Genomic DNA, 23245 nt, shown 5'->3' with positions numbered 1-23245 from the left:
GTCAATGCCACCAGACAGCTACATGGACATCATTGGCTAAGACCATGTAACACATCATTGTTCTTAGTCACCTAGGCCTGGGTCATGTCAGCTGTTAATTACTCAACATCCTTTATCAGCTATCCAGTGTTTCATCCATCCCTAGTCTCATTCTTCCTGACCTGCTTCCCATATATGTGTCACGTACACTCAAGATTTTTCTACTATGCCTACGTTACTTTTAACTCTTCATCACTCCCATGGGGCACCCATTTTTTTTTCCACAGAACAACCCACTCTTTTCCAAACAGAAATGATAAAGGATGAAGTTTAGTGGGTGCAGATATGTGTAACTGCCCAGCAACACTTGTTTCAATAGTTTCACCACCTAATTAAATTAGTAACAGTGTTGTCTACGCCTCTGAACTTCCAATCCATACAAGAAGATGAATTGCTGTTTCAAGAACTGCAGGAGTGCAGAGGGCATTGCTGGAGCTGCTTCTGTATTGTTCAACTTATTTCATTCAACCAAAAATGTTCAGTTTCGAGTGTAGCTATCCTTTAATTTACAAAAACTTACCTTGCTATAATTCAGACTCCATGCTCCCAAATTAACAAATTTCTAGGTACTATTTTACATTATATTGCACACTAGATGAAATTTGGTGCTAATTTTGTGGTCTGATTATAATTGCGGGCCCATGGATTAAACTCAGCCTTCGTCTACTCACCTTCATCAGTTTCTGCTGTCAGCCTTATTCCTCTTGCATCATGCAACACTCTATCTTAAATGAAATTGGCCTGACAGTTTTTAACACTGTTTGTCAGACACATTTGTTTTGGGTTGGGATCGCAATACTGACAGTTGGGATCCCAGCGGTCAGCATCCTGATGCCGGCCGTCAGTTTGCCAGCAGGGAAGGAAAGGGGGGGGAGGGGGCAACAAAGACCCTTGCGGGCCCTCTGCTCTCGTCACGGTGATAAGATTTTAGTTATCATTTGCCTAGTACATCCTATAAAATTATAGCTTGAATTTGATTGGTTGCAATGTGCAACACCTCCAATTGTCCTCTTTAGAAGGTTTGATACATCACTCCCTAATGGGGCATACACACTAGACGATTTAGGTGGATGATATGCACAATAGAGATATTATGGTGCATATCGTGTATGCACGATGACAATGCGCGCTCCCTGCAGTACAATTTAGGCTATATCTTTCATGACTGCATGTTCAGGGATGGGAGTGGTGAAGTCCACTGAATGATATGTCCGCTGAATGATATAGTTAATTATATCGTTCAGTGTGTATGCTCTATATCGTTCATTCTGCAGCTAGGGACATTTCAAGGGAAATCTTTATCTTTATATGTTCAAAATCGTTTTGTGTGTACCTGCCTTTAGTCAGGCATTCTTCATTCCGTCTATACTCTGACTTCATCTTTCATTTTAACTGTTCGATCTCTAGTTAACACAAGCTAATTTCCAATAGCGATTCCATTACACATTTCAATCACTACTTAACAAGCAAGTTCTGTTCCCATTAGGAATTGCATGACTTTATATATTACCCATTGCCACACAACACAGGACCACGGCCCTCCGTCAGCGCGCAGTATATATAAAGCAGTTACCTCCTCACCAACATAAGCTGCAGCACTGGCCCCTCCCCCTCCCAGGGAACTGCACTGCTCACCCCACACAGTTTCTCAGCCCTTCCTGCTGGACTGATTCACCTTCTCCCACTGCCAGTAAGTGGCCACACTTGTCCCCGGTGCCTCCGCTATAGCCTGAGGATTCCTGTATTTGTTTCATGGTTACTGCTGCTACTTGTTGCTGAGTCCCGGGATGACAAGAAACCTGGGGTTTCAGTTTCAGTATATGAAAGAGGGGGTGCAGAGTGTGCGGTATATGGCGGGAGCAGTATATAGAGGAGTGGGGTGCCCTGTATATAGAGGGCACTACATGGAGTGATATGGGGGTGAATTGTGTATATAGGGGCTGTATATGGTGGGGGGTGCAGTGTTTGTGTCCCGAATGGAACTCCGTTGGGCATTCTCCAGTGGCTGCTGGCGGCACCACAGAGGTGAGGAGCAGAGGTGGCCTTTTACATTACTATATATATATATATATATATATATATATATATATATATATATATAGAGAGAGAGAGAGAGAGAGAGAGAGAGAGAGAGAGGGAGAGAGAGAGAGAGAGAGAGAGAGAGGCAGATGAAACTAAAAGTAATTTATGGTTGATTTAACATTGGATCCCACTTATTATGGCTAAAATTAGGTGATTCTGGTAAAAAGAGTATGGGTTAAAATGTCTCATTAGCTGTCCTTAAACCCGCATTTTCTGTGCAGAATTATTTTATGTTTAGTTTCCAGGGTGTGTAAACCAAGTAATAAAAACATGATTACAACAAAGTAATTGATTTTAGTGGCCCCCTCTTCTCCATATGTAGCAGGTATAAAATAGTCAGATCAGTAGCAGCAGGCTGTAACATCTTCCTGCATTATGACTTTCAGCTGTGACAGCTTGCAGCACACAAAGGAGTTATAACAGAGGTGAGGAGCCGCGTAGCCTTTCATTATATAGGATAATCACCTTAACAGTTTACATGAATCTTTTCATCAGATACGAACATTGCATGACACTTGCTGCACTCAGGCTGCTATACATGAAGTCAGCAGTTTACTGTATTGCCTGTAGAGGGTACACTCCTTGCATCGGCTAGCTGCGACAGTAATATATAGACACTACTGATATTCATGTAGGTAACTGTTGCTTGTATAAATTAAGTGTGAAAGGTACATTCTTTAAACAGCTTATACTCTTATTATGGCTGGCTCTAAATGGGGCTTGTACTGAGCTAAGGAAAGGGCTCGCAGATCACTAGGCTAAACTGACACTGTACTTAAATAGTCTCTCAAGACAAAAATGGACATAACGCAGAGGGCAAAAAATGATGTATGCGTCAGTCTCCTGGTCCTCTAAAAAGTCAATGTTGTGTGAGAGTTCCCGCCTAGCATTGGAATCAATTATCCCAATTTTTTTGCTTAGCTAGCGTTCCATTCAGTAATGTGTGAATGGCCATCCAAGTGAATGGGACATAGTGCTCTTATACAATAATGCACTTTAATTAGGACAGACAAGCATGGCTAACTACTGAGAGAACAATCTTTCATTAAAAACAAGCTATCACTTCTGGTTTGCTTGTTTTTTTACTTAAAAAGTTTCATTAAAAGGAAGAAGTCAGAGAAAAGAGGTGTTATCAGAGTGATGGCCTTATATACTACTGGAAAGAGGCACATATAGTTTTATTTGCACAGATGTGCGTTTCCCGGTGTACTATAAATTAAGTTTATTAGATATATGTTTAAACATCCTCGCTTAGCTGGAAACACACTGGGACTGGATACAGCCTGAACTCTGGCCTTAACGGCTGCTTAGAATACAACTTAATACGCACAAAGTAGATTGCAGGAAAACTAAGTTAATGTTCCCTGTACTAATGTTCTCTGCTGGTCTAATGATTTCACCATTTCAGAAATTATTCTTTGGGATTGAAGTAACAAAATAAATACAGCAACATATCAATAATGCAAGTGCTGTGTTTGGTGCTTACTCACTATCAATTAAACTCTTCTCAATTGGGAATCAATGCAGCCATCATAGATTACTTAGAGCAGAGCCGACAAATGGCATGTAAAACGAAACCGCAGAACACATAATATAATAAGGCAATGGACAAATGGCCATTTTCCCTTCTGTTCTATTAAAACAAAAGTTGAACAAGCAAAAGCTTTGTCTCTTCGAAGGTTGCTATAAATATACTTATTAGTAACAACTGCTAGTATAATACAGGCATAATGTGACTTTCACTGAACAAGAATAATAAAGGCCAGAGTGCTGTTTTAAAGTCAATGTTTTCCATTTCTAATTTTATAAAGTTGGTTTATGTATTATTGTTGTATTCTAAGAAGTCTGTATCAGGAGGACGTCACTGCTATTTACAATCTGCTGTATAGTCATTTGGTGAGTAACGATTCAACTCCTATGCGGCCTGTCCTAATCCCTGCAATCTCCGTGGACACGTGCTACAGTGGGGCAGAGCAATCATTGAAACATTTGTGTGGACCTATGAGGGACAGCAAAACAGCTATTGGGAGGTATGTACTTTACGTAACACAAATACATGTTAGCATATAAAACGAACCATGGGAAGATTTGGATTTTTTTTTTTATTAATAATGAACTCCTATCCATCCAATCTAATAGCCATAATTTAAATAGCAATCTATTAAAACAGGTTGCCAAAAGAAAGACCTGTATATCCAGGAAAAAAAAATATCTGAAATTTACTTGCATACATTAAAAACTTAAAAATATTTCTGAGAAAATCTAACACAGGGCAGAGAAATGGGTCTGGTGATGGAGATGTAAGCCACCTCTGTTCTGGATTGGGTCAATACAGAGTTTTCCAAACTCCGCCATTACAGTCCACGTTTTAAGGATATCCATGCTTGAGCACTAGTGACTTAATTAGTCCCTCAGTAAATTTGATTTCTGGACTCTATATCCTTAAAATCTGGACTGTATGGCAGAGTTTGGGAAACTTTGGGATAATAAAGACATGCTCATTCTCTGTAGTCTGAAATACAGATACTGCGGGCAGAAAGAAATGGCAGCACTGTTTCCTAGAGAAGCAACCACTTTATAAATATTGATAATTGTAGTAATTTCCTTTCATCCGAAGCAAAATGTCATGCCAAAATGATTACAATGGAGCCTGTAAGGAGTAAAGCTGAGAGCAGCATGTGCATTTGTCATCTAAGAAGTATTCCGAGGTCACTACAAAATGACAACAGAAGAAACAGTGCTTTGGTTGATACATTAAGAGCTAATATATTACAAAGTCAAATATTTGGACATTAAAACATAAAAATAAGTTATTACAGTACCTTGCAACCCTGCAGCTGGACTCGATCAGATCATTCTCGATATCTAGGAGGCTGGGAGGCAGGCTGAATTCCAGGGGAGAGGTCAATCTCTTTAAGCGAAGTAATCCTGCACAGAATTTGGCACCCATCTCTTCCAGTTCCTTTGTCCCGATCTGCAGACCCTTGAGAAAAAAGAAATGCGTTTCACTTCAGATATAGAAAATCTAGCAAATCTGCAACACTTAATAGAAAAATAAAAATATAATGTACTTATTAAGTATTTAATCAATAACAACTTTCCAACCAAGCTAAAAAATATACCCTAATAATGTGTTAATGCAGTTAGATATGCACTGCACTGTCTTACCTTCGACTGAGTGTTAGAACCGCTATTACACAGAAAACGTAATAGAACAGACATTTGGAAATGCTTGTGTGCATTAAGCAGTTCTCATACCAGGCTATGTAATAATGGTATAGTACAGTTTATTTTACTGCACTGTTACTTATATTTACACAATATTTAAATACATAACATGTGTTTCTGGTTGAAGTAACCATCCCTGCTCGGCTTTCAGTGGCCTTGTTCTGGAAACTCTGGGGGGCATCATCACTGAGTTTTCAACAGATTAATGAAAGCTACTAGGAATAGTACCACTTCACTTACTCTATCAGTTGGAGTTCTGCAAAGTTCAGTCCTAGGTCCACTGCTTTTTCTCAATCTATGCTCAATCTATATAATATCTCTTGGCAAATTTATCAGCTTTCGGGTTTCAGGATCATCTGGATGATACTCAAATCTATGTAGCCTCGCCAGATTTGTCTGTGTTGGTCCACGTTCCTGAATGGCTTTCTGCCATTCCATTTTTGATGTCATCTGGCCTACTCAAACTCAATCGCACGCGCAGGAAGTGCAGTGGCTCCGGTGCCAGTGCCCTAGACGTTACAACCTGATTGACAGGCTGAGGCCATTTGAGGAAAGGGACAGGTTGCGTTCTTGAAAATGAGGGTGTGTTGGCCCCATTTTCAAGGTGCGCCAAGGACGGTGTCTTTGTCTTCCAATGCAGATTTACAGAGAGGATGAGTCCTTAGGCTCACTTAGATGGCTAATGCTGCAGCCGTGATGGTGATCCGATGCTGTGTCCTCAGATGCAGCACTTAGATCAGAGATGTTGACCGCAGGCATCTATTGACTTCAGATGCTTCCTTCGGTATAAGCATATTTTCACACAGCAGCTGCTGCTGTGCCTTTAGCGTCATCTCTAAAACAGACCCTTTATCTTTCCAAAACAGAATTAAATAAGAATTTACTCACCGGTAATGCTATTTCTCATAGTCCGTAGTGGATGCTGGGAACTCCGTAAGGACCATGGGGAATAGACGGGCTCCGCAGGAGACTGGGAACTCTAAAAGAAAGATTAGGTACTATCTGGTGTGCACTGGCTCCTCCCTCTATGCCCCTCCTCCAGACCTCAGTTAAGGAAACTGTGCCCGGAAGAGCTGACACAACAAGGAAAGGATTTGGAATCCAGGGTAAGACTCATACCAGCCACACCAATCACACCGTACAACTTGTGATAACCATACCCAGTTAACAGTATGAACAACAACTGAGCCTCAGTAACAGATGGCTCATAACAATAACCCTTTAGTTAAGCAATAACTATATACATGTATTGCAGAGAGTCCGCACTTGGGACGGGCGCCCAGCATCCACTACGGACTATGAGAAATAGAATTACCGGTGAGTAAATTCTTATTTTCTCTGACGTCCTAGTGGATGCTGGGAACTCCGTAAGGATCATGGGGATTATACCAAAGCTCCCAAACGGGCGGGAGAGTGCGGATGACTCTGCAGCACCGCATGAGCAAACTCAAGGTCCTCCTCAGCCAGGGTATCAAACTTGTAGAACTTAGCAAACTTGTTTGACCCCGACCAAGTAGCAGCTCGGCAAAGCTGCAAAGCCGAGACCCCTCGGGCAGCCGCCCAAGAAGAGCCCACCTTCCTTATGGAATGGGCTTTTACCATTTTGGATGCGGCACTCCAGCCGCAGAGTGAACCAGCTGAATCGTGCTATAGATCCAGCGAACAATAGTCTGCCTCGAAGCAGGAGCGCCAACCTTGTTGGCTGCATACAGAATAAACAGCGAGTCAGACTTTCTGACTCCCGCCTTTCTGGAAACATAAATTTTCAAAGCCCGGACTACGTCCAGCAACTTGGAATCCTCCAAGTCCCTAGTAGCCGCAGGCACCACAATAGGCTGGTTCAAAGGAAACGATGATACCACCCTAGGAAGAAATTGGGGACGAGTCCTCAATTCTGCCCTGTCCATATGGAAGATCAGATAAGGGTTTTTACATGACAAAACCGCCAATACTGACACACGCCTAGCTGAAGCTAAGGCCAATAGCATGACCACTTTCCACGTGAGATATTTTAGCTCCATGGTCTTAAGTGGCTCAAACCAGTGGGATTTCAGGAAATCCAACACAACGTTTAGATCCCAAGGTGCCACCGGTGGCACAAAAGGAGGCTGAATATGCAGCACCCCCGGAACAACGTCTGAACTTCAGGCAGTGAAGCCAGTTCATTTTTAGTGAAAATGTATAGGGCCGAAATCTTGACCTTTATGGATCCTAATTTTAAGCCCATAGTCACTCCTGACTGTAGGAAGTGCAGGAATCGACCCCGCTGGAATTCCTCTGTAGGGCCTTCCCGGCCTCACACCAAGCAACCTATTTTCGCCATATACAGTGAAAAAGTCTTGCTGTCACGTCTTTCCTAGCCTTTATCAGCGTAGGAATAACTGCATCCGGAATGCCCTTTTGCGCTAGGATCCGGCGTTCAACCGCCATGCCGTCAAATGCAGCCGCAGTAAATTTTGGAACAGACAGGGCCCCTGTTGCAACATGTCCTGTCTGAGAGGCAGAAGCCCTGAGTCCTCTGAGAGCATTTCCTGCAGCTCCGGGTACCGAGTCCTTCTTGGCCAATTCGGAGCAAAGAATATGGTTTTCACTCCTCCTTTTATTACAATTCTCAGCCCTTGGGTATGAGAGGAAGAGGAGGGAATACAGAGACCGACTGGAACACCCACGGTGTTACTAGTGCGACCACAGCTATCACCTGAGGGTCCCTTGACCCAGCGTAAAACCTTTTTTAGCTTTTTCTTGAGGTGGGACGCCATCTAGTCCACCTTAGACAGTTCCCATCAATTTGCAAGCTGCGTGAAGACTTCCTGATGAAGTCCCCACTTTCCCGGGTGGAGGTCGTGCCTGCTGAGGAAGTCTGCTTCCCAGATGTCCACTCCCGGAACGAACACTGCTGACAGTGCGCTTACTTGATTCTCCGCCCAGCGAAGAATTCTGGTGGCTTCTACCCTCGCCACCCTGCTCCTTGTGCCGCCTTGGCGGTTTACATGAACCCCTGCGGTCTGACTGGATCAGAACCGGTTGGTCGCGAAGCAGGATCTCTGCTTGACTTAGGGTGTTGTATATGGCCCTTAGTTCCAGGATATTGATGTGAAGGCAAGTCAGTTGACTTGACCACAGACCTTGGAAATTTCTTCCCTGTGTAACTGTCCCCCACCCTCGGAGGCTTGCATCCGTGGTCACCAGGATCCAGTCCTGAATGCCGAATCTGCGGCCCTCGAGAAGGTGAGCACTCTGCAGCCACCACAGGAGTGACACCCTGGCCCTGGGGGATAGGGTGATTAACCGATGCCTCTGAAGAGGTGATCCGGACCACTTGTCCAGTAAGTCCCAGTGGAAGGTCCTCGCATGGAACCTGCCTAAGGGGATGGCCTCGTATGATGCCACCATCCTTCCCAGGACTCGAGTGCAGTGATGCACTGACACCTGTTTTGGTTTTAATAGATTCCTGACCAGTGTCATGAGCTCCTGAGCTCTCTCTATCGGGAGATAACCCTTTTCTGGTCTGTGCCTAGGGTCGTGCCTAGGAGAGGCAGATGAGCTGTAGGAAACAACTGCGACTTTGGAACATATAGAATCCAGCCGTGTTGCCGTTACACTTCCAGAGAAAGTGATACGCTGTCCAGCAACTGCTCTCTTGATCTCGCTTTTATGAGGAGATCGTCCAAGTACGTGATAATAGTGACACCTTGCTTCCTCAGGGGTACAATCATAGCCGCCATTACCATGGTGAATATTCTCGAGTCCGTGGAGAGACCAAACGGCAACATCTGAAATTGGTAATGACAATCCCGTACTGCAATTCTGAGGTACGCCTAATGAGGTGGATAAATGGGGACCTGAAGGTATGCATCCCTTATGTCCCGATTCACAATAAAGTCTCCCCCTTTTTAGGCTTGCAATGACCGCTCTTAGCGATTCCATCTTGGACTTGAACCTTCTCAGGTATATGTTCAGGGATTATTAATTCAATATGGGTCTGACCGAACCGTCTGGTTTCGGGATTACAACATGGTCTAATAATAACACCCTCTTGTTGAAGGAGGGGACCCTTGACCACCACCTGTTAAAGATACAATTTGTGAATTGCAGATAACACTGGCTCCCTCTCTTGGGGGGAAGCCCGCAGGGCCGTCGGTGAGGGGGCATCTTCTCACAGTCCAGCTTGTATCCCTGAGACACAATATCTATTGCCCAGGGATCGAACAGGGAGTGAACCCACTTGTGGCTGAACTTACGAAGGCGTGTCCCCACCGGGCCTAGCTCCGCCTGTGGAGCCCCAGCGACATTGGTGGATTTTTGTAGGGGCCGGGGAGGACTTCTGTTCCTGGGAACTAGCTGCCCGGCTCTGACAAGAAAGGACGCCCCTCGGACTTTCTTGCTTCTTTATACGAAAGGCTGCATTTAATAATGTCGTGCTTTCTTAGGCTGTGCAGGAATATAAGGCAAACTAGCAGAATTACCAGCTATAGCTGTGGAGACCAGGCCCGAGAACCCTTCTCCACACAATCCTCAGCCTTCCATATGCCTCTTAAGTCGGCATCATCTGTCCAATGCATATTCTACAGGACACGTCAAGCAGAGATCGACATAGCTTTGACTCTAGGACCCAGTATACTCATGTCTCTTTGGGCATGCTTTATAACTATATATCTATCACTTAAGACAGCATCTTTAATATATTTATATTGCATACTAGGGTCTCATCTCTGCTGATAAGGTACCTGTCCACGCTGCCACAGCGCTATAAACCCATGCCGACACAATCGCCGGTCTGGGTAGTATACTAGAATGTGCACGCTATCTGCAGGATCCCTGAGAATAGCAAGTGCTACCATCTGTGCAAACAGGACACCCCAGGGGAAGATTCTCAACATATCCTGGCCCTAGTGGGGAAAGGATACAGCCTGAGAATTCTCTTGTGGGAAGCTGCCGTCTCTTGTCTGAAGATTCCCGCTCTTTTTCCTCATGAGAGGAGGGAAATTTACCTCAGCATTTTTCCCCTTAAACATGTGTACTCTCGTGTCAGCGACAGATGAGTCATCAGTGATATGCAAATCATCTATTATTTCAATAATCATATATTGAATACCTTATAGCCATCTTGGCTGTAACTTTGCATTATCGTAGTCGACAGGGGAGTTAAACTCCATGTCGATACCAGTGTTTGTTATTATGGATAGTGAGCATTGAGAGACTCTGAAGGTCTCTGTGACATAGGGACAGACATGGTTAGATTTCCTGTCTGTTCCCTAACCTTTTGTGCAATAAATTCACCTTAGCACTTACACATATCAAAACAGGTGTCGGCGTTGTCGACGGAGACACCCTCTCACACACATATCCGCTCTATCACCTCCTTAGAGGAGCCTTTTACCTCAGACATGTCGACACACGCGTACCGACACACCACACACACAGGGGATGCTCTATTTGAGGACAGGTCCCCCACAAGGCCCTTTGGAGAGATAGAGAGAGTATGCCAGCACACACCCCAGCGCTATATAACCCAGGGATTACACTACAACTCAGTGTATACCCAGTAGCTGCTGTATATACAAATTTTTGCGCCTAAATTTATGTGCCCCCCCCCCCTCTCTTTTCACCCTTTGTGTACCAGGATACTGCCGGGGAGAGCCTGGGGAGCTTCCTTCCAGCGGAGCTGTGAAGAGAAAATGGCGCTGGTGTGCTGAGGAAGAAGGCCCGGCCCCCTCAGCGGCGGGCTTCTGTCCTGTTTCTGACTAAAAATGGCGGGGGTTTTACACATATACAGTTTTCCAGACTGTATTATGTGTATATATTGCCATAAGGTATACTTATTGCTGCCCAGGGCGCCCCCCAGCGCCCTGCACCCTACAGTGACCGGAGTGTGTGGTGTGCAGTGGGAGCAATGGCGCACAGCTGCAGTGCTGTGCGCTACCTTAATGAAGACCAGAGTCTTCTGCCGCCGATTTTATCTCCTTCTTCTGTCTTCTGGCTCTGCAAGGGGGACGGCGGCGCGGCTCCGGGAACGGACGATCGAGGTCAGGCCCTGTGTTCGAACCCTCTGGAGCTAATGGTGTCCAGTAGCCTAAGAAGCACAAGCTAGCTGCACGCAGGTAGGTTTGCTTCTCTCCCTGAAAATAAAAAACCTAACAAATACTTTCTTTCTAGCAAGCTCAGGAGAGCCCACTAGGTGCATCCAGCTCTGGCCGGGCACAGATTCTAACTGAGGTCTGGAGGAGGGGCATAGAGGGAGGAGCCAGTGCATACCAGATAGTACCTAATCTTTCTTTTAGAGTTCCCAGTCTCCTGCGGAGCCCGTCTATTCCCCATGGTCCTTACGGACTTCCCAGCATCCACTAGGACGTCAGAGAAATAATATTTCCACAAACCAATAGTACTGTAGTTACCAACCTGAAATCTCTATCACTGTTGATAACTCAACAATCAACCCACCTCCACAAGTTTGCTGCCTAGGTGTCATCAATGACACTGAACGGTCCTTTGTTCCCCAGATTCAATCGGTTTCCAAACACTGTTACAAACATCTAAAATACATCCAGAATATGCCTGTATCATGCACAAGACACTGCAAAAACTCTAATTCATGCACTCATTATCTCCCACATTGACCTTACTGGACTTCCTCAAAACAGACCCTCTGCACTACAATCCACTTTGAATGCAGCTGCAAGGCTGATCTTCCTCACTAAATGTTCATTGGCTGCTGACCCGTTCTTTCAGTCCCTCCATTGGTTACCTGTATTCTATTGAATTCTTACCATTCCCAAACAATTCAAACAGTGTGGCAGATTCACATTATGCTTCTGAAAGAGGTCACTTCAATCGGAGCAATCCGATGTGATGAAATTATATACCTGATCTGCAAAAATGTTTATGTAGGTCATGCATGTCCAAACTGCGGCCCTCCAGCTGTTGTGAAACTACATATCCCAGCATGCCCTGACACAGTTTTGCTGTCAGAGAATGCTAAAGCTGTGTCAGGGCATGCTGGGATGTGTAGTTTCACAACAGCTGGAGGGCCGCAGTTTGGACACGCCTGATGTAGGTGATGCCCATCAAATTAATGGCCACATGAATGACCAGGTTTTGCCAACAGAACATTGCCCAAAGCATTACATTCCCTTCACTGACTTGTCTTCTCCCCAGAATGCATCCTGGTGCCATACCTTCACCAGCTGAATTACACACATGTACCCAGCCATCCACATGAAGCAGAAAACATGATTCATTAGGCCATGCAACCTACTTACATTAATTCAAGGTCTCACTGCATACGCACTGTAGGCACTTTTTATGGTGGACAGGGGATAACATGGACATTCTGACTGGCCTACAGCTACACAGCAGGAGACATCACAATGTGCAGTGAAACATTACGCCTGTCACAAAAATAAAAAACTTTTCTGTGATTTGTGCCACAGTAGCCCTTCTGTTGGTTCTTACCAGATGGGATAGTCTTTGGGCTGCGCAACACCCTGTCAATGGTTCATTGTTTTAACCTACTCATACCACTGCTGGTATGAATTCACAACATGGAATGTGGAGTAGGAATTATGAAGAATATTGAGGAGGAATGATGACGATGGTGGTGAAGATGATTATTATTATTACTACCAGTTATTTATATAGCGCACACATATTCCGCAGTGCTGTACAGAGAATATTTTTGCCCATTCACATCAGTCCCTGCCCCAGTGGAGCTTACACTCTATAGTCCCTATCACATGTACACACATACACATTCATGCTAGGGTTAATTTTGTTGGGATCCAATTAACCTACCAGCGGTGAAATGAGTGACCTGCTAGATTGAGCCTGCATGCAGGCCAATCTAGCACAGGCGATAGCACCGCGCGGGGCCACGCATCGCTATCGCTATGGGCATACGCACAGAGAGATCCGTGCTTAACGTCTAAGCAATCTGACTAGATTGCTTAGAAATTAAGCACGGATCTCTCTGTGTGTATGCCCAGCGCGATAGGCAGCACATTGCTCTCACTGACTCTAGATTTGACGTGCATGAATGCCAAATCTAGTGTTAGATCGCTCATGTCACTGCTGGATGAAATGAGTGGCTCCCCCGTCATCCCCCCCCAGCACACATCACGCTGAGTGCTGAGCGCGGAAGAGATGTGTGCTGAGTGGTCTGTGCTAGATAGCTCAGCACACATCTCACACGTGTGTACAGAGCTTAAGCCTTGGATGGAGATAAAGTACAACCAATTAGTTCCTAACTGCTATGTCACAGGCTGGGTTTGAAAAATGACAGTCAGGAACTGACTATCTCCATCCAAGGCTTAGTAAGTACACCCCAAAGATATAATAAATAGACTCCTTTTTATCTGCTATTATAAATACTTTCAAAGACATAGACAAAGGAAGCAGGTCATGGCCATGGTATCCAACATTGTATTTGTTTATTTATGAGACACACTACTCAATGGTCAACCCCATTTACACCCCATTTTACTCTGCCCTAAATGGAATGCAAGGCTGGATTTCAATAAAACACTGCAGGTGATCTGCTAGATTTTCAAATGATTTCATTATTGGGATGGTATTCATAAAAGTTGTCCACTGGGGTCTAATTAAAGGCATGATCTTAGAGTACACTAGAACTAATAACTCCAATTTACACATATACAACATACTGTACAGTTGGAAAGAGGACACGGACTCAAACAGAAAGTTAAAAATAACAAGATGTGATACTATGCAGGGTCATCAACCGGTTACATGTAAAAGTCAACCTATCCTACAGTAAACAATGACGCACTGCTTGTTTTATTATAGGAGATTTAACCAGGTGTGTTAAACATACTAATTACAATTTATGAGACATAATTTCATAAGGCTATGACAGGGCATCAATCAGATGACTGCATCAAGTATTATTAAGGAAGCAATGCGCCAGTAGTATAGTCATCTGTCTCTGTCAAGTCTAAAACCACTTAGTGACCACCAGGATATAGTCGCAATATAATACAGTGTGTAACATAAGCTCGGGTGTGTCTGCTCAGTTTGGATAGAATACTCAAAAGAATTATGTCACCAGAAGATTTCTCACATCTCTATGCAATTATTGTGATAATCTACAGTACATGAATGAACATACAATATCAGTGATTGTTACAAATCCCATTCTTACATCCTAAAACGTACCAGTTGGGATTAACTATGTGCCCACTTTAAAGTACTATAAAATCTAGAGGATTGACTTTTAGAGTTTTATCTATGATTTAAACCCATATTACATGGAGTTTTAAAATTTCTGCCTGTATTTTTTTTTTTTTTTTTTTAAATACTCCTTCACCAATACAAATTACTTTCATTCAATTTACCAGGATCATGGCACTTGCAATTACAGAAGGACCTCTGCTGGCCAGTTCCATTATCATCTCTGAATGTCGTAGGTTTTCAAAGATTGGGCTAGTGAGGATAGATGGATCTACTGTATGTATAAAGATCCAGCCGTTTTGATATTGTAGTACTTAGCACGAGTTTTAAACTTCATTGTGAAGGTGTTAAATTAACAAATCTTGCTGAACTGAGTAAACTATGGTAGCTCCATGTAAGAGACTGCCTTTAAATAACTGTAAGGGAAAAATATATACATACTCGTCTAACAGCCCATATAACACACACAAAATAGCGTATTTATACACTGTATGCTATATTGGGTGCATCTCAAAATCCATCCAGGTCTGTACATTTGCCAGCTTCAAAAGCAGAAGATGTTTTTTTTTTTAAACATTTGTATTGATGCGAATAATGCATTTGATATTAGGTATAATTTTAACAGGAGGTTATGCACAGATGCAACCCACAGTCAACCATCCAGCAGTGACAAGGGCTCAGGTACTCAAAGTAATAGGACATACTGTATCTCTGTGTGGGTCTCTGTTGTAATTACAGGGACTTATTGAACTAGGACTACATTTGACCAACCCTTCCACTCCTATTTAGCCTCTCGACGATTAAGGAAATGAAAATGTCAGAAGCAACAAAATCTGCATACAGGCAAGGGTGCATGCTTGTGTTTGTAGGCATATGTATATATTTTACACTACATGCAATCTGGTCATCTTCGTTTGTGACTGAGTAGGCGTAAATTGGGTTGTAGCGGGGTGTACGCAAAATATACGTTATGGTAAGAACTTACCGTTGATAATGGTATTTCTTCTAAATCCACAGGATAACAATGGGATATGATGAAGCAACAGTGGCTTGGCACCAATCGATCAAAGCTTTCTGGCCTCCCAGCATGCAACGGGCCCGTCCATATATCCCCGCCGCCTGGCTCAGGCAAATCAGTTGTATTCCAAAGCACAAGGCAGGAGCATCATGTAGAGCCCTAATCAGGCGAGAAGAACACACATGCACACCCTTCCATACAAGAAGGAAGAGGTTAGTGAGTAAAAGGAGCCTCAACTCAGGTGCATCAGGGTGGGATCCCTGTGGATCCTGTGGACTTAGGAGAAATACCATTATCAACGGTAAGTTCTTACCATAACGTATATTTCTCCGGCAGGGTCCACAGGTTATCCACAGGATAACAACGGGATTTCCCAAAGCAATTTAGTAGTGGGGACGCTCCTGATTGGACAGGAGAATCCTACGCCCAAATTCAGCGTCATAAGAGGCAAAGGTATCCAAGGCATAATGTCTAATGAATGTGTTAATGGAAGACCATGTGGCTGCCTTACATATCTGTTCTGCTGAAGCACCATGCTGTGCTGCCCATGAGGGACCTACCTTACAAGTAGAGTGAGCAGAGACATTAGCCGGAACACGTAGATCAGCCTGAGAATATGCTTCTGAAATAGTCATCCAAAGCCATCTTGCCAGCGTTTGTTTACTAGCAGGCCATCCTCTCTTGTGAAATTCGTAGAGAATGAAGAGAGAATCTGTCTTTCTGATGGCACTGGTACGATCCACGTAGATTCTTAATGCACGGACCACGTCCAGCGATGCATCTCCCGCAGAAAGTCACGGTACCTGAAAAAGCCGGGACTACAATTTCTTCACTAAGGTGGAATTTAGACACCACCTTAAGAAGATACCCAGATCTAGTTCTGAGAACTGCTCTATCTGGATAAAAAAAATCAGAAATGGGGAACGACATGACAACGCCCCTAAATCTGATACTCTTCTAGCTGACGCCATAGTCAGCAGAAAGAGCACTTTAGCTGTTAACCATTTAAGATCCACTTTATTAAGTGGTTCAAATGGGGCAACTTGAAGGGCTTTCAGGACTAAACATAAGTCCCACGGCACTGTAGGTGGAACAAACGGAGGTTGAATGCGCAGCATTCCCTGGAAAAAAGTACGCACATCCTGTAAATTGGCAATTTTCTTTTGGAACCATACAGTCAATGCCGACACTTGCACTCTCAAGGAAGCCACCTTCAAACCTTTATCCATTCGTGCCTGAAGGAATGCTAAGACCCTGGAAACTCTGAAAGATTTAGGGTCCACCTTTCTTTCACTGCATCAATGAATATAGGTTTGCCATATTCGGTGATAAATTCGAGCTGAGGAAGGTTTCCTTGCTCTGAGCATTGTTTAAATTACCTGTTGTTAGAATCCTCTTGACTTCAGGATAGAGGTTTCAAGAGCCACGCTGTCAAAGACAGTCAATCCAGATGTCTGTGATAACAAGGACCCTGCGTCAGTAGGTCTGGACGTTGAGGGAGCAGAAATGGAGCATCCATCGACATTCTCTGCAGATCCGTATACCAATGCCTTCTGGGCCAAGCCGGAGCTATTAGTATCACGGCACCCTTTCCATGCTTTATCTTTCTCACCACCCTGGGTAATAGAGTGGTTGGAGGGAACACATAAGCCAGATGAAAGTCCCATCTCACGACAAGGCGTCCACAAAGATCGCTCTGGGATCCTTTGTTCTTGACCTGTTGCGAGCACTTTGTTGTTCAGATGGGACGCCATGAGATCTATCTCTGGCAACCCCTATTTGTCTTCTAGAGTCTGGAAGACCTTCGGGTGTAGAGCCCATTCGCTTGCTTAAATGGTGTGTCGACTGAGAAAGTCCGCTTCCCAGTTTAGGACTCCCGAAACAAACACTGTGGACAATGCTGGATGCTGAAGTTCTGCCCACTTTAGTAAGTGACTTACCTCCTTCATTGCTTTTTGGCTGGTTGAGGTACGCTACTGCTGTCGCATTGTCCGAGCGGATCTGGAATGGATTTCCTCAAAGAATGTCTTTTGCCTGAATCAGTGCCATATATATGGCCCGAAGTTCCAACACATTTATTGGCAGGCAACTTTCTTCTTTGGTCTATCTCCCCTGGAAACACAACCTTTCCGGACACTGCTCTCCAGCCCTGGAGACTGGCATCTGTTGGTAGAATTTCCCAATCTGATATCCATAAGGGTCTCCCCTTGTCCAGATGGGACGTCTGTAGCCACCAGGCTAATGACCTTCTTACTTTTATCGAAAGTACCATAGTCTGTGTTTTTATCGTCTGATGTAATCCATTCCATTTGGCAAGAATCAGACGCTGCAGAAGCCTTGAGTGGAATTGTGCATACTCCACCATGTCGAATGTTGACACCATCAAACCCATCACTCGCATTGCTGCATGAATGGATACTGTTTGACTGTGTAGCAAGTCTTAAATCCTTGACTGAACCTTGGATATCTTGTACCGAGGTAAAAATACTCTCTGCAGACCTGACCAAGTGAGTCATCCAGAACTAGAGATAATTTTGCCCAATTTATGAGCCACCCGTGCCTCTGTAGACATGTTATTGTCTGATGAAGATGACATAGGAGAAATTCCTGTGACTGTGCCAGGATTAAAAGATCGTTGAGGTAAGGAAAAATTCTTATCCCCTGCCGGTCGTAGATAAGCTCCATAACCACCATAATTTTGGTAAATACTCTGGGGGCCGTGGCTAACCCATAGGATAGGGCCTGGAACTGAAAATGCTGTTGGAGGATAGCGAACCTGAGATAACACTGATGAGACAGTGCTATAGGAACATGTAGGCAAGCATCCTGTATATCCAGAGATACCATACAATCCCCTGGCCCCATGGCCAAGACTATGGAACATAACGTCTCAATGTGAAACTGAGGTACCCAAATGTATTTGTTTAGCTTTTTGAGATTGAGCCGAAATGACCCATTTGGCTTCTGAACCAAAAACAGGTTGGAGTAAAAACCCTGTCCTCGTTGTGCAGGGGGAATTGGAATGACTACTCCTGACTGAAGCAATTTCTGAACTGCTTTTTGCAAAGCCCTAGCCTTCGTCTCTACCCGAGACGGGCTGGTACAAAAAAACCTTCGAGGAGGATGCTTCTTGAAGGGAAAAGCATAACCTAGAGATACCGCTTCCTGCACCCAGGCATCTGTTGTAGACTGCTGCCAGATCTGTGCAAACTGAAGAAGTCGGCCCCCTACCCTGGGGTCCCCCCGGTGGAGGCCCGCACCATCAGGCTGATGGCTTGTCTTCTGATTTGGAAGCCGGCCCTCTGGTAGCCCAATGCTTTTTTGACTTACCAGACTTGTTGTATTGGGGCTGCTTGCGATCCCTTTTTCCCTAGCTTTTCCTTGAGAGCGAAAGGGACGAAAAGCCGGAACTTTAGGTTTGAAGTTCTATGTGGAAGGAAACCTGACCTTTTTGGAGTCTGCTTCTGACTCCAGAATATCTGTCAATTCTTTACCAAAAAGAATATTTCCAGAAAAAGGCAGATTCCAAAACCTTCTTAGATTCTGAATCAGCTTTCCACGTACGTAACCAAACTGCTGTGCAAGCAGTTACTGTTGAAGCTGATGCCCTGGAGGCAATAGTACCCATATCTAATGCTGCTTCTTTCAAGAATACTGCAGCCTGTTTTATATGAGCTATATGGGATTTTTGCTCTCTAGAAGCTACTGAAAAATCCCCCTCCAATGCATCAGCCCAGGCAGCCACTGCCTTTGCCATCCAAGCTGAAGCCATGGCTGGCCTTATGACTGCCCCAGACAGAGAAAATATGGTTTTTAGAAACCCATCCACTCTCCTATCCGTGACATCATTTAATGATGTTGAAGGCAAAGATAATATAGATTTTCGCACTAATCGAATCACATGTGTATCTACTTTAGGAGCCACGTCCCTTTTTAAACAATCCCCAGCTGGAAGAGGATAATTGGAATCCCATTTTTTAGGAATTCTAAATTTCATATTGGGTGTAGCTCAAGCCTCTTCCATGATTTCCGTCAGCTGATCTGACCCTGGAAACTCAGTTTTAACTGTTTTGGGACGTTTAAACACAGGTGCCTTGGTTTTTAACACAGGCTCTGCTGAATCCTCTAAGGACAGAATGGCTTTCATTGCTTTAATTAACTCAGCTATATCCACTAAGGTGAGACCTTCTTCCTCCTCTTTGTATGCTGAAGTAGAATTAATTGAGCTTTCATCTTCCGATGTATCCTCCTCTGCCTCATGTGTAGCCCGTGAAAGTGAAGATTTACTTACCATCGGTTTATCAGCTTGTTTCTTTTGAGAAGCTGCTGGTGGAATTGATATACACTGCTCAAAAAAATAAAGGGAACACTTAAACAACACAATGTAACTCCAAGTCAATCACACTTCTGTGAAATCAAACTGTCGACTTAGGAAGCAACACTGATTGACAATCAATTTCACATGCTGTTGTGCAAATGGAATAAACAACAGGTGGAAAATATATGCAATTAGCAAGACACCCCCAATAAAGGAGTTGTTCTGCAGGTGGTGACCACAGACTACTTCTCAGCTCCTATGCTTTCTGGCTGATGTTTTGGTCACTTTTGAAAGCTGGCGGTGCTTTCACTCTAGTGGTAGCATGAGACGAACTCTACAACCCACACAAGTGGCTCAGGTAGTGCAGCTCATCCAGGATGGCACATCAATGCAAGCTGTGGCAAGAAGGTTTGCTGTGTCTGTCAGCGTAGTGTCCAGAGCATGGAGGCGCTACCAGGAGACAGGCCAGTACATCAGGAGATGTGGAGGAGGCCGTACGAGGGCAACAACCCAGCAGCAGGACTGCTACCTCCGCCTTTGTGCAAGGAGGAACAGGAGGAGCACTGCCAGAGCCCTGCAAAATGACCTCCAGCAAGCCACAAATGTGCATATGTCTACTCAAACGATCAGAAACAGACTCCATGAGGGTGGTATGAGGGCCCGACGTCCACAGGTAGGGGTTGTGCTTACAGCCCAACACTGTGCAGGACGTTTGGCATTTGCCAGAGAACACCAAGATTGACAAATTCGCCACTGACGCCCTGTGCTCTTCACAGATGTAAGCAGGTTCTCACTGAGCACATGTGACAGACGTGACAGAGTCTGGAGACGCCAAGGAGAACGTTCTGCTGCCTGCAACATCCTCCAGCATGACCGGTTTGGCAGTGGGTCAGTAATGGTGTGGGGTGGCATTTCTTTGGGGGGCCGCACAGCCCTCCATGTGCTCGCCAGAGGTAGCCTGACTGCCATTAGGTACCGAGATGAGATCCTCAAACCCCTTGTGAGACCATATGCTGGTGCGGTTGGCCCTGGGTTCCTCCTAATGCAAGACAATGCTAGACCTTATGTGGCAGGAGTGTGTCAGCAGTTCCTGCAAGACGAAGGCATTGATGCTATGGACTGGCCCTCCCGTTCTCCAGACCTGAATCCAATTGAGCACATCTGGGACATCATGTCTCGCTCCATCCACCAACGCCACGTTGCACCACAGACTGTCCAGGAGTTGGCAGATGCTTTAGTCCAGGTCTGGGAGGAGATCCATCAGGAGACCATCCGCCACCTCATCAGGAGCATGCCCAGGCATTGTAGGGAGGTCATACATACACACACGTGGAGGCCACACACAGTACTGAGCCTCATTTTGACTTGTTTTAAGGACATTACATCAAAGTTGGATCAGCCTGTAGTGTGTTTTTCCACTTTAATTTTGAGTGTGACTCCAAATCCAGACCTCCATGGGTTAATACATTTGATTTCCATGGATCATTTTTGTGTGATTTTGTTGTCAGCACATTCAACTATGTAAAGAACAAATAAGAATTTACTTACCGATAATTCTATTTCTCGTAGTCCGTAGTGGATGCTGGGAACTCCGTAAGGACCATGGGGAATAGCAGCTCCGCAGGAGACTGGGCACATCTAAAGAAAGCTTTAGGACTATCTGGTGTGCACTGGCTCCTCCCCCTATGACCCTCCTCCAAGCCTCAGTTAGGATACTGTGCCCGGACGAGCGTACACAATAAGGAAGGATTTTGAATCCCGGGTAAGACTCATACCAGCCACATCAATCACACCGTACAACTTGTGATATGAAACCCAGTTAACAGCATGATAACAGAGGAGCCTCTGAATAGATGGCTCACAACAAGAACCCGATTAGTTAACAATAACTATGTACAAGTATTGCAGACAATCCGCACTTGGGATGGGCGCCCAGCATCCACTACGGACTACGAGAAATAGAATTATCGGTAAGTAAATTCTTATTTTCTCTGACGTCCTAGTGGATGCTGGGAACTCCGTAAGGACCATGGGGATTATACCAAAGCTCCCAAACGGGCGGGAGAGTGCGGATGACTCTGCAGCACCGAATGAGAGAACTCCAGGTCCTCCTCAGCCAGGGTATCAAATTCGTAGAATTTTGCAAACGTGTTTGCCCCTGACCAAGTAGCTGCTCGGCAAAGTTGTAAAGCCGAGACCCCTCGGGCAGCCGCCCAAGATGAGCCCACCGTCCTTGTGGAATGGGCTTTTATCGATTTAGGCTGCGGTAATCCTACCGCAGAATGCGCCAGCTGAATAGTGCTACAAATACAGCGCGCAATAGACTGCTTAGAAGCAGGAGCACCCAGCTTTTTGGGTGCCATCAGGATAAACAGCGAGTCAGTTTTCCTGACTCCAGCCGTCCTGGAAAAATAAAATTTTCAGGGCCCTGACTACGTCCAGCAACTTGGAATCCTCCAAGTCCCCAGTAGCCGCAGGCACCACAATAGGTTGGTTCAAGTGAAAACCTGAGACCACCTTCGGGAGAAACTGAGGACGAGTCCTCAACTCTGCCCTATCCATATAGAAAATCAGATAAGGCCTTTTACATGACAAAGCCGCCAATTCTGACACACGCCTGGCCAAGGCCAACAGCATGACCACTTTCCACGCGAGATACTTTAGCTCCATGGTTTTAAGTGGCTCAACCAATGCGACTTTAGGAAATCCAACACCACGTTGAGATCCAAAAAGTGCCACAGGAGGCACAAAAGGAGGCTGAATATGTAGTACTCCTTTAACCAAAGTCTGAACTTCAGGCAGTGAAGCCAGTTCTTTCTAGAAGAAAATCGACAGAGCCGAAATCTGGACCTTGATGGACCCCAATTTGAGGCCCAAACGTCACCCCTGCTTGCAGGAAGTGCAGGAATCGACATAGTTGAAATTCCTCCGTCGGGGCCTTCATGGCCTCCCACCAAGCAACAAATTTTCGCCAAACGCGGCGATAATGTCTTGCGGTGACATCCTTCCTGGCTATGATCAGCAAAGGGATGACTTCCTTCGGAATACCCTTTTCTTTTAGGATCCGGTGTTCTACCGCCATGCCGTCAAACGCAGCCGCGGTAAGTCTTGGAACAGACAGGGTCCCTGCTGCAGCAGGTCTTGTCTGAGCGGCAGAGGCCAAGGGTCCTCTGCCAGCATCTCTTGAAGTTCCGGGTACCAAGCTCTTCATGGCCAATCCAGAACCCCGAGTATGGTTTTCACTCCTCGCCTTCTTATTATTCTCAGTACCTTGGGTATGAGAGGTAGAGGAGGAGACACATAAACCGACTGGTACACCCACGGTGTCACTAGAGCGTCCCCAGCGATCGCCTGAGGGTCCCTTGACCTGGCGC

The 23245-nt window shown here is 45.0% G+C and overlaps 1 protein-coding gene across 4 annotated transcripts in view; it reads right to left on the bottom strand.

Moving 5' to 3' along the window:
• The window catches only part of AGTPBP1 (ATP/GTP binding carboxypeptidase 1), a 455468-nt gene that overhangs the window by 69177 nt on the left and 363046 nt on the right, over positions 1 to 23245 (bottom strand). For all 4 annotated transcript variants that reach the window (XM_063913782.1, XM_063913781.1, XM_063913783.1 and 1 more), the window contains one exon: positions 4944 to 5104. In XM_063913782.1, coding sequence (XP_063769852.1) covers positions 4944 to 5104 — 161 coding nt within the window. The remainder of the gene's footprint in view (positions 1 to 4943; positions 5105 to 23245) is intronic.

The sequence above is a fragment of the Pseudophryne corroboree genome, chromosome 1 (genome assembly GCF_028390025.1).
Source record: "Pseudophryne corroboree isolate aPseCor3 chromosome 1, aPseCor3.hap2, whole genome shotgun sequence".
In the NCBI taxonomy this organism is placed as follows: Eukaryota; Metazoa; Chordata; class Amphibia; order Anura; family Myobatrachidae; genus Pseudophryne; species Pseudophryne corroboree.
This window is presented reverse-complemented; position numbering and strand designations above follow the sequence as displayed.